Here is a 13,889-nt window from a genome sequence, read left to right as displayed (position 1 = left end):
TGAAGCAAAGTTCAGGTTTTTCAAAATTAATTGAGCAACCAAATACAGGTATGCAAAAGCATGGATACAAATAGAACAAGAGAAATAATATTTTACTTGGTCAAAGTTCAGAAGTTACATAGGACGTTAAAAAGAAAAAAAATCGAATAACCGAGGCAGAAACAAACTACTACATCCAATTTAATCGATCCTGAGAAGAAGCTAATCCTGTATGGTTAAACTAGTAGGAGGGGGGCAGGAACTGGTCTCACTTCCAAAGCTTGACAAACTTATCATGACTGGCTGAAGCTACCAAACCTGTGAGAGGGGACACGGCCAAGGCTGCAATAAGTCCTTCATGAGCTGATATTGTCATTGTCTTGTTTTCCATCATGTTCCAGAGCTCCAACGACTGCAACGATTGCTTTAGTGTTAGCATGAAACAACTTGTAGCAAAACTAGTAGAGACTCAACCATCTAGACCCTCCTAACCAGGGTTGGATTGGCAAGACTGTTTTTGAGTTTCTACGACTGTTATGCTTTTCGTTTTTATTTACTATACAGTTCGAAATTTATAAGCAATGCTTTCTAAGAATCTCTGTTTAAAACTACGGGAGATTAAAATTGAAATAGAAATACCTGGTAACAGCCTACAACTAACAGTGAAGGATAAGTAGGATGGAAAACACAGGAATGGAATTTATTTCCGCTGCAGCTCAACTCGTGAACACATTCCCCTTCATTTCCTGACCCAAGCGACCAGACTCTGACGGAGTCCTCACTCACCGATGCAAGTAACTCACCCGAAGGATCCCAGCACACAGAATGGACTGGCTTAGTATGCCCCTGCACAATAAAATCATGATCCAACATAACCTTAAAAAAGCAAGAAGCTTACCAACTATTCCCTGCTGTGATAAACTTAAATATTGAACTTATATGTATTTTATCAGACATTACCTAGTTTTACACAACACAATCAGATGCCCATTGTTTAACACGTGGAATAAAAAGATAATATCTATCCTAATTATTTTTGTTCATTCATTGTTTGTTGGTAATAAAATTTCACACGCCAATGCTCAGTTGTATCTAAATTAATATTACGGATTAAACCTGTAGTGAATTCCGACAAACTTGAGTCTCCACATCCAGTATAGATACAAGGTTATCTGCAGCTGCAGCCAGGTACCTCCCAAAACGGGGTTGGAATCTCATCTGTGCCGTACCACCCTAATATACCATACAATAAACATAAGTAAAATCATTCACAATCACTACAATCCTACTCTGTTAGAAGGGAGAAAACATTGAAAAAGAACAAGTCAATACTCTAATATCATAAAGACTTAATGATATATACCTTGAACACTCTAGCACAACTGCCATTGTTAATACTCCAATATCGTATCTCACCATCGCTGTCACAAGAGCTGAGAAGATCTTCTTTATTTGGGTGGAAGTCTAATGACATTACAGTGTTGGAATGTCCCATAAAGGTGCGTAGTGAATAACCGGGCTGCGTCCAACAGAGAAAAATTAGCACTCAAATATTAAAAATTCATTTACTCATTCAAATAACACAGGAAAAAAGTTATCACTTTTAACTACAATCACCACTTAAGATCTTCTGAGAAATAAGCATTCAACAATTGGATTCATTAGAGAGGAAAAACCTTCCACGGTAGTAAATATAACTAAATTCACTTTTTATCCATCACTGCGTTAACCCTGATACGCATCCTTGGAGCTGAACCTAATTTTAAGCTCTACCAGCAATGCCATGTTAACTACCTTCAGAGCATTTTATCCCATTTATGATCCTTTCCCTTTGGAAAATTTCAACAAATTCAATTTGTGGGAAGTAAAAACAACCATTAAATCCCATTTGTTCAAAAATAATAAAAAAGGAGTAACCAAAAACTTTGGCACATCATCCAGCAAAACTTTCCAATGCTTTGGAATACAAAAAAAAAACACTTTAGAGAAGATTAAAAAACGTTAAAAAGTATTCTTGAGAACAAATAATACGCTTGAACATTATGATTCAGATAAGAATGGGTGAACTTACATTGTCAGCATCCCAAACCCTAACAGTTTTATCAAATGAGGACGTAGCAAGCCGTGACATGCTTGGACTAAAACGAACATCAGTAATCAATGCTGAATGTTCCTCAAGTGAAGTTTTAGACTTTAAGGAATCCGTGTACCATAATACAGCCTGCATTATTCATTAACCACGGTATCAATCAGGAAAAGAAGTTCAACATTCAATCATAAAGCAGTTTCAGGTTAGTATTTCACAAAATACATATACATATAAGTATGCATCACCATTACATTAGTAGCTCAGCATATAGAGTTATAGAGACTAATTCACTCACCTTTTTATCATGGCCACCACTAGCAAGCAGTTTTCCATCCGATGAGAAGTGACAACATATAACTTTGCTCGTGCTTGCTCTAACAGAATTTACTTCTGCAAATGTAAACCCTGGAAGTACAATACCGTCACATTCAGTCAACAGACCAGCAGTAAACTCATGCATCTCTCCTTTGGAGTTTAATTAATCAAGGGCCCCCAAAATATACTAAATAATAGCAAGTAAATTCTCATAATCTAGAAAGCAAATATAAGAATAGCAAACAGATAGAAAGATTGATTGGAAAGAGTATACTTGTAGAGGACAAAACCTGCACACAATTAGTTAAAATAATTTAGTTCCTGGTTCAATACCAATGGCTTATATCTTCTAGTGTAACATATCATTTTCATCATCAACCCAAAACCCTACAATGGATAAGAAATAGAAAACCAACAAAATAGGCATCTCAAGTCTTAACCTTCCATTCTGTGCACAGTAATAAATAATTTCATCACAAAGGTTAAAAAAAATAAAGGAACGATGTTGATCAAAATAGCCTTAACACACCTTTGCTAACATCCATACAACGACCAGCAGCATCTCTGGGGTCTGCATCATCATGGGATAAGAAAGACTCCACATTGTCCTCAAGGGATCCATCATCTACAAATCGATCCATATCAGCCTGCAATTCAAGATCTTTATCATCCCACTGCCAAAATGGAATACAAATGAGAATACATGCAACTGTCAATTCCTTTCGCAAATAAAAGCATAGGAAGAATGCACTCACCAACTGATTTGATGGTGATGTAAGAGTACCAGTACCATCAGCTGCAAATATGAAAGGCTTTGAAGAACTACCACTATGGGTCAATGCAGGCATTGAGATCACATCCCCAGGTGTGTGAGTTGAAGGTGTTGAGGGAGCTGAGCTTGGTGAAGGTCCAGCTGTATTTGCCGTTCCTGAGCTATTTGCAGGACCCGAAGATGACACTGGCTGTTTTCGCTTTCTACCAGTCTGGCTTTTTGAACCCTTAAAACATAATTACAGCAACAATGTTAGAGATCCTAATAAGTATAATGCTCATCAAAATGATCCAGCAACATTTTTACATACGCCTTGTTGCAAGATTGATTTTATAAAATGCCACTTTCAGTAATTATTCTACCTACTCATATGCACGCAAACAGTTAGAAAAACTAATGTTTGTTTTAACATCTACACTAAGACTGCTGCTTCAACTGAAGTTAAAAGCTTCCTTTCTAAAGTGATAAAACATGATATAAGAAGATTGTGACTTTGACAAAATAATGCACATATAATAATGCAGAAAGGAAAAATAAAAGAAGATATATGAGGATGGATAAGCATAATTGAAGACTTCTGTAGGGAAGAGCTAAAACAAAACGTACCTGGTCATTTCCTCGAAAGGAGTTTGATATGCTACCGTCCATGGTCACACTGCCAGCACCACCCATCTTATCTTGGTGTGGATTGTGATTGGAACTCTGTGACTGCTGATTTGAATGTTGCTGTAGCTGCTGTGACGGTGTACTGTTCTGTTGTTGCTGTTGCTGCTGCTGTAGTTGAGCCATTTTTAACTGCAAACAAGAAAGTTGAAAAATCAAAATGGTAACATTTGGAAGAGGGTGTAGAAACACACACAGCAACAAAATAAGAAAGAGAACAGCACAAACCTTAATCAGCATATCCGTATCTCCACGAGGCAAAACATGACCCCCACTCCCTTGAAGTTGGGATCCAACATTGGGAACCACATCTCCAACAGAACTCGAAAAGCCATCCTTTACAAGACCCAAATTTCGGTTACTCAAAAGCATTCTAAGTCTTCTATTTTCATCACTAGCAGATGGTGAGGACAAATTTTGTTGTGCAAGCATAAGTTGGTGTTGTGGTGTCAACATCTGAAGTTGATGAAAGGGCTGAGGAGCCTGCATAAAAGGCTTTTGTTGCTGGAGAAACCCAGTGCGAATATGATCCAGACCCTAGAAAGGAAGCAAAAAAAAATATAGTGGAAGTATATTTCAAAATTTCTAGCCTCAGGGTCAGGCATATTTTGATGGAGAATACTACTACACTAGGCCGTATTCATGAATTTAATGTGTCGCAACGTGATGGCAACAAAAAAATATAGCGTATAAAACTTACTGTCAGAGGCCACCCTTTTAAAGTCAAATTGTTTCCTCCTTGATTTGACCCTGAAACAATGAATCATACAAGTTAGCTCTGCCTGACTGCCGCTAATGATCATAACAAATACTATTAGAATTTCCAGAAATGATAGTATGATAATAATTATAATAATGCAGTATTATTAAAATTTCTATAAATGATGTATTCCTAAAGTTTTTGAATGGTAATAATAGGACGCTGCAAACTAGAATAAGTAGATGCCAAAGTACCAAAATATGAAACTAAAAATTCAAAGGAATGTCACTATCGCTAACAATGGATGAAGAACTTAAAGAAGAATACCGGGCATTCCTACTAATGATCCTTCTTGACCAGCACCTCGGGGGTTCAAAACTGGATTAGTTTCAGGCTTTATGTCCTGAATCCACATAAATCAAAACAATACAGAGGTTAAGCTAACCAAGTTGCAAGCATAAAACAGAAAGATGAGAATCCATACCGGGGTGGACCCTGGCAATTGTTGATTTCGAGCTTGAACTTGAGGAGACATCGCTCCAGCTGAACCATGCAATACTTGCCTGAAAAACAAAAGGTTACTGGTAATTCAATAAATGTTAATGGCAAGATTAAATACCAGTAGCTAAATTAGGCCTAACTTAATGAGTGATTATCTGAACAATAATTATGACAAATATTTTGCTCTCCTTGCATGTTGCCCACTCATGCTCTATAATGATGTGCCCAAAAATTCTTAATTTTGAAGAATTTAATTTATATCAATAAGAATCATAAATAAACTAAACTCAACGACGACACACTGCATCTGCATCAATTTAATACATAAGCAATGTGATTTAAAAAAGTAAAAAAACAAAAACAAAAAAATACCCTGATGGCTGGCTGGATGCTGCAGGTGACTTTAATATGGAGGTCTGACTTGTTGGATCCAAAAGTTGGCCCACACTCTCACCAAATCTTTGCTGCTAAAAACATTAATATATTAAAAAGAAAGAAAAATCCAAGCTGGTTATTATCTTTACATTGTCAATTCTCAAAACCTCAAAACAATCACCAACTACATCCCTACCTTCATAGCTGCATCATCTAAAGGATCTCTTTGAGAAGGCAGCTTTAATCGCTCCTCATACATCTTTGTAGCCATGGCATTAGCTGTTCCTGGATTTTGTCGCATGAGCGGATCACTTCCAACAAGTCCATTAGTAGTACCATTTAAAATGTGGCTCCCTTCTCTTCGCTGCTGTTGTGGTGGTGCCTGCTGCTGCTGTTGTTGCTGTTGCTGTTGCTGTTGCTGTTGCTGCTGAGCATGCCTCTGCAATAGAAGTTGTTGCATTTGGATGTGCTGCTGCTGTTGTTGTTGGTGCTGTGGTTGCTGTGGTTGTTGTTGTTGGAACTGCTGCTGCTGCTGCTGTTGTTCCCTTGCTTTAATTAACTGTGTCTGCCATTTCATTAATGCCATGAGGTTAAATAGAAGCTATCTAATTAGTTTTTGAGACAATAATTTGAAGGACAACCTTGTAAAACATGCTACTTTCACATTGCATCTGCAGTAATTTTTTGCATCAATGGACATAGTGAATTAAGTGTAGGATTATGCAACAAACCTCAATATAAGACGCAGCAACTTCTGAATGCTTCTCATTGGTTCTAGCTATAAATATATCCCAGAATACAGACCACCATTCAAAGAGAAAGCCTCCAGGAGCATCAATAGCTGTAAACCAACGCCCCACAATCCAAACCAATTAAACCCAAAAAAAAAAATACATATACAATATGCTGAAAGAGAAGATCTAGGCATTCAAGCACATTCAACTTAAGATACTAACCAACAGGATCCGATGACACTTTCCCTTCAGCTTGGAATGCTTGAGCAGAAGCCTTTAAATCCCTCTTTACTAAATAATCGTGGATGTACACATCTAACCTGTTAATTCATAGTATATTATATATTATAATAGTAGAAAAAGAAAAGTCAATTTTTAAAGCAAAGACTACACATTAAAAGAAACACACATTTAGAATCCCAAATTAGCATCATAGACCCTAAATAATGTTAAAATACCAGATGAGGTAATGCTAGCACAACCTAAATAATGTTTAAGTAACTAAAACCCTAGCACACCACAGATGGAACATTCAATGGAAAATGATAAAGGTAAAAAAAAAAAAAAAATGAAGAATGAAGAAACAAAACAGAAAACAAGAAACGAAGTAGAAACCCAAGAACCTAAATCAACCAAGAAACAATGAAACTAGAACTCACATTTTATCTGCTTCCCAGTTGGTCTGAGCCATATTGTTCAGAACACAATACACCAAATAATAATGCCAGATTTCCGAGCCACTGACTACTTGTTCTACTTAAATTCACCTCTGAATAACACCATATCTAGAACAGGAAACTTGTTAAACTTTCCGTTAATTTACAGATAATGAATCCCCATTGAACAAAAAAAAAGGAAAAAAAGAACAACAACAAAGCTAGAGAGACAAACACAGGAAGAGAGATAATCTGTAATTTTAGCTTATCAAATTACATAAACGAATAAATAAAGCAAAAGATTGACAGATATACCTGCAACTCCGAAACGTTTTATTTTTTCATATATTTTTTTTTACATGGTTTCTTTCTTTCTTTCTGTTAAAAATTAAAGAAAAAGCTTTTTTTATTTTTATATATATAAAATATAATGTTGGTGGATGAGTTGCAATTCGCGGATATCATAATGGGGTTGAAATTACGAATTTACCCTTGGAACCCCATCAAATTTTCAATCCCTACAAGCTCACAAACTAGTGTGCATTTTACCCTCTTCTTTGGTAGGGTATGACTGAGGATTTTTTTGTAATTAAGGGTTCTCCTCTATCAACAAAAAAAAATATTAGTTTTCAATTCTATTTTAGTTTATTTATGAATAACTTTTTCAAAATGAATCATTTAAATCTCATTTCATTAGTCAGTCTTTGGTAATATTTTTATTTTTTTATTCTTTTTTTGAACTAAGGAAAATTTTTATTCAAACATAACCCAAACCAGTACAGCAGCAGTGGCTGGAAAAAACTAATACCAAAAAAAAAACTCTACAGTCTTCTAATTACATCAACAATAAAGGCTTCCTTTTTTTTAGACTATGTTTGGTAGGGGGGAGAGATGGGTGGATGGAGAGGGGTGGAGGGAGAGTGATGGAAAGAAAGACTAAATCACTTGTTTGGTAAAAGGAAGAGAAGGAGGGAGAGGAGAGATAGAGGAAGACATTCTCCCTCCAAACCTTCAAAATTTAATTGTAGAAAAAGACAAAACAAATTTTACAAAATACAATAACTACCCATAAAAAATAATAAAATTTTATTTTTAAAAGGACAATTTTGTTATTTTACTAATCAATTTTTTCTTCATCATTACCTCACACCTAATACCAAACAATACAAAGGAGATTAACAATTCTCTCCATCCATTTTACTCTCCATCATTTTTAACATCTCCATCCATCTTACTCACCCTCCCTCCCACCAAACATAGCCTTAATCTTAGCCAAATTAAGACCCAAAAATATAGATTTTTGTAGCTAACTTTATGGCCTTACAAATGGTAATTACCGAGTGACAAGTATATTTAAAGACCAGGGCTGGCCCAAATATTTTGGGGACCTTTGCAAAAGATTAAAATTAGGCTTTTTATAAAAATAAATAAATAAATAAATAAATAAAAATTATGTACATTAAGACCTTCATTGCTAGTTTTTTACTTCTTTTTTTTTAAGATATATTTCTAAACTTTCAAATATAAATTTTTTAATATATTTATAATAATAAAAAAAAAAAAAAAACTCTTCCTATAAACAAATGGGCCTTTACAAATGGGGGGCCTTATGCAATGGCCCAAGCTGCCCAAAGCTTGGGTCGACCCTGTTAAAGACACACAAATTTCGGTTGCACCAAATCTCATAACAAATTGCATTGTTGATAGCAACAACCAAGGAGGAAGAAGTTGTGCCTTGTTATCTCCAGAACTCATAGCTGATCAGCCACACACAAACTCCCTGCCAAGAGTTTATAACAACTTTAATTTTCTTAATCAAAGAAGAGATGTTGGGGGGTCTCTTCCTCAAGCTCACATACTGGACAAAGACAGTTAGAAAGCTTCAAGAATTTGTTTAAGTTCACCCAAGTAAGAAGGTGGTTGTTGATTAATTGCCAAGCAATGTACTTGTATTTGGGAATACTTAGTTTATGTCAAATTGCTATAACATAATCAACCTTAGCAACTGGAAAATATAAAACTTTATAACGTTAAACTTTCCATTTATCCCAGCAAAATCTAAGGCAACTTTGTCTGTGGAATCTCTTATCTTCAGCAATTTCTTAAAGTACCAGATGTAGTCGCTTTTCACAAGAAGCAACCATATATCTTGGTTTTTGAGATAAATGAAATTAATCCATCTCACCCACAAGTTGTCCTGCTTGTTCGAAATGTCCCAAAGAAACTTAGCAATGATAGATGTTTTATTTCTTGCCTTCTCAAAATTTAATCCCCCCATACTTCTTAGGAAGACAAACTTTTTCCCACGAAGCAAGATGAACCTTACTCCAGTTTCCATTCGAATCTCAAAGAAAATCTTTGCAACATTTGTCTATTGCAGCCACCGCCTTTTGAGGTAAGATAAATATTCCCATCCAAAAGTTTCTTATCCCCAAAAGTATAGTGTTGATAAGAGTAGTTCTTCTTGCAAAAGACAAATTTCGAGTTGCCCAATTGTAAAGGTTCTTGTAAACTTTGTTTAGGATAACTCCAGAATTAGAGGCTTGCCATTTGGTTGGTCTCAAGTGCACCCCGAGGTACTTCAAAGGGAAAGAACCTTCTTCCATTTGAACTATGTTAAGAAGCTGCTCTTTGATTATCTTATTAATCCCACCGAAGTGAATGTTATATTTTTTGTTTGCTGTGAGACCCGTGGAGTCACAAAACCTCTTAAAGGTGTTTTGAATAAGGTGAAAAGAATTTGCATTTCCCTTGTAAAAGATAACTAGATCACATAACTTAATAAGTTTTATAGACTTACACATTGGGTGGAATCCGAAACCTTTGGAGTGGGAGGCTTGGAGCAGCATCCTCGTTAAGTAATCCATAATCAAGACAAATAAAAAAGCGACATTGTGTCTCGACGCTTTTTTATAATCACAAAAGTAAAAATAAATTTTTGTTTTTTAAATTTTATTTTTAAAAAATAAAAATGTGTTATAAAATTATTTTTATTTTAAAAGAAATTATTGTATAACTATTTTGTAATGATCCATATATATATTTAGGTATGAAAAATTAGTAAGTAGAATAATATGTAAATATAGATAAAGACATATTTATAGGAAATTAACCTTGTATTTGTGTAGTAATGTTAATTGTGATAAATATTGATAACAGTAGAAATTCGACGAATTGACGAAGAAGTCACAAGATTAAAATTTAGCAGGTTGGATATTGTATTATTTAAGGGAAATTACAATTTTATCCTTAAGTTTTTTAGATATTTACTTCATTTTAAAATTCTCTGCAAATTATAAGTTACTTATTAATTTTAATATATATATATGAAAAAGATGAATAAAAAGGTGATGTAATAGTCTAAAATTACTCTAAATGTATATATTTCTTCTTTCTTTAATTTTCTCTTTTTTTTTTTAATTTTTTATTAAGTTTATAAATATTTTTTATTAATATTATAAATATTGATTCATTTTTTAGTTAATAAATTAGAAAGTACACTTAAAAATTCTCCACATATGTTTATAAATATTTTTTTATTAATTTTATAAATATTGATCATTTTTTAGTATGTTTATTAATTAATATTAATTTTGAAATTTATATCTATATAATGCCTCTATTTAGAATTCTCTAACCTAAAATTTTCAAGCCCTCAACGTTAGCCTCCGCTTGATGCCACCATTCATCGGATCAATTCATGGAGAAACCAAACCATGAATATACCATCAATATTCCATTCTATAATTTTTTTTACATTAATTATTGTTGATTATATTATAATTTTGACCAGATAGCTTGTGTTAGGCTAAAATTAGTCTAAGTTTTGGGTTGTATTTTCGGTTAGTTTTCACTCTTTGTTTCTAGTTTTAGGGCTATTTTACGCTTGATTCTTTTGTTTCAGGTCCCCGGGTGTTTAAAGAAAGTATGTATAAGAATCGAGGACAAGTGGTGAAAGAATCGAGAAGAAAAACCAAAAATTGTGTCGCTGCCTGTTCCAGTCGCGACGGGGAACATGCCAGTCGCGACGGGAACTGGCAGAAAGATTTTCAAGAAATCGCAGCTTAACCCCGTCGCGACGAGGGCATTGCCAGTCGCGACGGGGACCCAGTGACGGGATTTTTGGGCAGTTTTGTAATTTCACGAATTTTAAAGATGAGACTTGGTTTAAATAGAGAGAGTTCGTGAAAATTAGGGATTATTCAGATTTGGAGTCCTAGAAACAAAGGAGGAGGCTAGAAGAGCGGCTTGTGGCGACCCAGATCAATTGCTTCAACTAGTTCTTTCTCTTATCTTTAATTTTTCTATGTTATTTTCTGTTTCAATGTTAATTATGGATTTGATTATGGATGTTTTGAACTAAACTCCTATTTCGGGAGAATGATGAATGTTGTTTAAGTTTTTCCTAGTTAATAAATAATTGCCATTCCTCCATCTTGATTGTGAACACTATTCATATTTGTGTTTAATTTCCATGTGCAAGATTGATCACCTTTTACATGTTTTATGATCTCAATTCGAAATCTGAAAAGTGAGAATTGAGAATGCTAAAATTGGATAGTCTAGGTTTTGATGTGAAACGAAAGTATTTACATAGCCTTTGTGACATTTAGATTATTGCTTAATGCTGATTTCATGTTAGTTTAATTAAGAGATTAATTAGAGAGCATGAGATTTAGAACCTAGAAGATCTGAAAAGAGCTAGGTTAATTTATAATCTGTCATTCACTTCAAGAGAAGGATAGCAATTAGACATTAACATTGGTAACTTAACAACAGGATTCGTCTCCCTATTCTCTCATCTTGATTAATATTCACTTGTTCCTTTAAGTTTCTTGAATTTCTTTCTTCCTTTTTCAATCATAAATACTTTTGATTTGCCAAATAGAATTATAAGTATAGTTTAGTAGTAATTAATCCAATTCCCTGTGGTTCGACCTCACTTGCGTGAGTATACTACTTGATTGCGTGCACTTGCGTAGCATCATAATTTAAGCAACAGCTTGATTAATATAGAAGTTTCTTTATATGTATGTATAAGAAAAGGTAAATGCATCAAAATATCATTCTCTTGTCTTTGAGTTATTATTTGTTGATGTTCACATAATAGAGGTTGGTCATCTATCAGTCTCTCTTGTGTCTTCTCCTCCCCTTTGTTCTTTTCTTCCCTCTGTGCTAGTGTGACTATTTCTCCCTTTGTAGTTCTGGTCTTGTGCATCTCTGCCGTGGATTTGTGAGTGTAGTGTCTTTTTTTCTCGTTTCTTGTTTCTCTTTTGGTTTTGACTCGGGTCTTTGTTTCCTCTCTTTCTATTTCTCTTTCTTTCTTTCTTGTTCTCCATTTGTTTCCTATTTATTTGGGTGTATTTATTCTTTTCTGTGTGTCTGCTTTGAGGGTGTGTATGTGTGGTCTGTGGGGTTGGTAGTAGTACTTGTGGGGTTGTTTGGTTTGTTTGGTTTTGGTGCTTTGTTGGCTTGTCTTTTGCTGTTTGTTATGGCAATAGTTAATGCCACCAACTCCTCCATTAATGGCAAGTGTTTTACTTGCTTGGAAGCCTTTGTCAAGCTAATTCATTGTGTTTCTTCTCAAAAGGCTTTATCAACCTTTTGCCTCCTTGGGAAAGTTGTTGCCCCTATGGTAGTTAATGAAGCTACTACCATGGATTTTGTTAACAAGTCTTGGGAGTTCAAAGTGACAGTTGTTTCCTTGAATGAGAACACTAACAACCCAAACTGTTTTGAGTTTGGTTTCGCTCGTGCTGAGGATTGTTCTTGGCCCTGGATAACGGACCATGGTGTGTCCGCGGCTACTCCATGATACTTCAGGCTTGGACTCCTAAGAAGTCCCTCTCTGTCAACTTCACCACTATGAGAATCTAGTTACAAATCCACAACCTCCCTAGGGACTACTTTTCTATCGCTAATGGCAATATCCTGGGGGGAAAGGCTGGCAAGGTGACCACTGTTGCGTTGGATGAAGGAAAACCAGCCTTGTGGAGTAGGTTTCTCAGGATCTTAATCGAGTTAGATTTTAATCGACCTCTTTCATCCGGTTGTTATTTTGAGTTGGAATCGGGTAACCATCGTTGGCTACAGTTCAAATATGAGAGACTTGGCATCTTTTACTATAATTGTGGACGATTGTGGCATCAAAGAAGAGGATTCTCCCTATCATCCCCTATTACAGTGGAAAACGAAAAAAGGGATTCCTTTCCCTATGTTTGGTCGTGGCTTTCTACTGCGTCATCTTACCTGGATGTGTTCTCGAGTGCCAATACTTTCAATCCATCCCCGATGTCTCGGGTTCGGTCTGGGCTGGCTTTGAATCGGATTTCATCTTCTCCAGCGGACATGGAACCCGGTGCGACTGGCTCGACTAAATAGATTTCGAAGACTTGCGGCTCAAGGTAGCCTTTGAATGTGACCAGTCGCAAATTGGTGGTGGGAAGGACGGCTAGACAGGCTGCGTGGGTTCCCAAACGGCTCACTGCCAATCGCACGCCTAATGTTTCCTTACTGGGTAATAAGTTTTCTGTTGGGGAAGAAGATACACGAAAGGCGCCTGATACATTTCCTTGTATCAATTTTAAAAAGGTTGACCATCCGTTGACTTTGGAAAAGGAGTTGGGAGATAGTTTTGGGCTTATTAGAAAGAAGATTGGGCCGACTCTTTCTTCTATAAGGCCGGTTACAATTAATAATAATATTAACAAGGCTATTGATTTCTCTTGTGGGCCGAACATTGACATTGGATCAAATGGGGCAAAGGAAGCAGTAACTTCAGCTCGTGGGACCATTCCCAACCTTAAGCAACACACAGGCTCAAGGGGTAACGATAAGGGGGTGGGTCCTTACGCTCTCAATTTGCCGTCTGAGGGAGAGGTGGGCCTTGCTGGTTGCAACCAGAATAAGATTCGCATGATTGAAGGGCCCGCAATTAATATTTCCAATGAGAGCTCTATATGTGGTCAAGAGGTTAACTTCCATCACGATGAAGAGTTAGCTTTGTCTAATTTCTTTCAAGCTCAAGACACTCTTTTACAAGAGCTTAAATAATTTGGTAGCTTGGACTTATATGAGATTAAAGCCATTGGCGGTGACATAGGGG

The 13,889-nt window shown here is 35.7% G+C and overlaps 1 protein-coding gene across 4 annotated transcripts; it reads right to left on the bottom strand.

Moving 5' to 3' along the window:
* LOC115702276 (transcriptional corepressor LEUNIG) lies at window positions 1-7,218 on the bottom strand. 4 transcript variants are annotated; one of them, XM_030629725.2, is made up of 19 exons: window positions 7,100-7,218; window positions 6,788-6,913; window positions 6,351-6,448; window positions 6,126-6,235; window positions 5,591-5,959; window positions 5,392-5,486; window positions 5,003-5,081; window positions 4,846-4,921; window positions 4,519-4,568; window positions 4,047-4,355; window positions 3,762-3,950; window positions 3,139-3,381; window positions 2,913-3,057; window positions 2,364-2,473; window positions 2,051-2,200; window positions 1,343-1,498; window positions 1,096-1,212; window positions 619-825; window positions 1-391 (listed from the first exon to the last, which is right to left on the bottom strand). In XM_030629725.2, the coding sequence occupies exons 2-19, from the start codon at window positions 6,817-6,819 to the stop codon at window positions 248-250; spliced, it is 2,679 nt and encodes an 892-aa protein (XP_030485585.2). In that variant the 5' UTR covers window positions 6,820-6,913; window positions 7,100-7,218; the 3' UTR covers window positions 1-247. The 4 variants fall into 4 exon arrangements, with proteins under 4 accessions (XP_030485585.2, XP_030485597.2, XP_030485591.2 ...); XM_030629737.2 differs by having other exon boundaries at window positions 2,913-3,030; XM_030629731.2 differs by having other exon boundaries at window positions 5,392-5,483.
* Window positions 7,219-13,889: the final 6,671 nt, after the last annotated feature.

Source organism: Cannabis sativa, chromosome X, assembly GCF_029168945.1.
Source record: "Cannabis sativa cultivar Pink pepper isolate KNU-18-1 chromosome X, ASM2916894v1, whole genome shotgun sequence".
NCBI classification, from domain to species: domain Eukaryota; kingdom Viridiplantae; phylum Streptophyta; class Magnoliopsida; order Rosales; family Cannabaceae; genus Cannabis; species Cannabis sativa.
Note: the sequence above shows the minus strand (reverse complement) of the source record. Positions and strands in the feature narration are given on the sequence as shown.

Bases quoted from the DNA above. Each gene is read 5' to 3' on its own strand.
- LOC115702276 (XM_030629725.2), bottom strand. From the start codon at position 6,819: ATGGCTCAGACCAACTGGGAAGCAGATAAAAT. The intron at 5,487-5,590 runs GTAGGGATGTAG...TAATGTTTTTAG, and splicing joins TAGATGATGCAGCTATGAAG to CAGCAAAGATTTGGTGAGAG. The intron at 4,356-4,518 runs GTAAGTTTTATA...CTTCCTTTCTAG, and splicing joins TAAAAGGGTGGCCTCTGACA to GGTCTGGATCATATTCGCAC.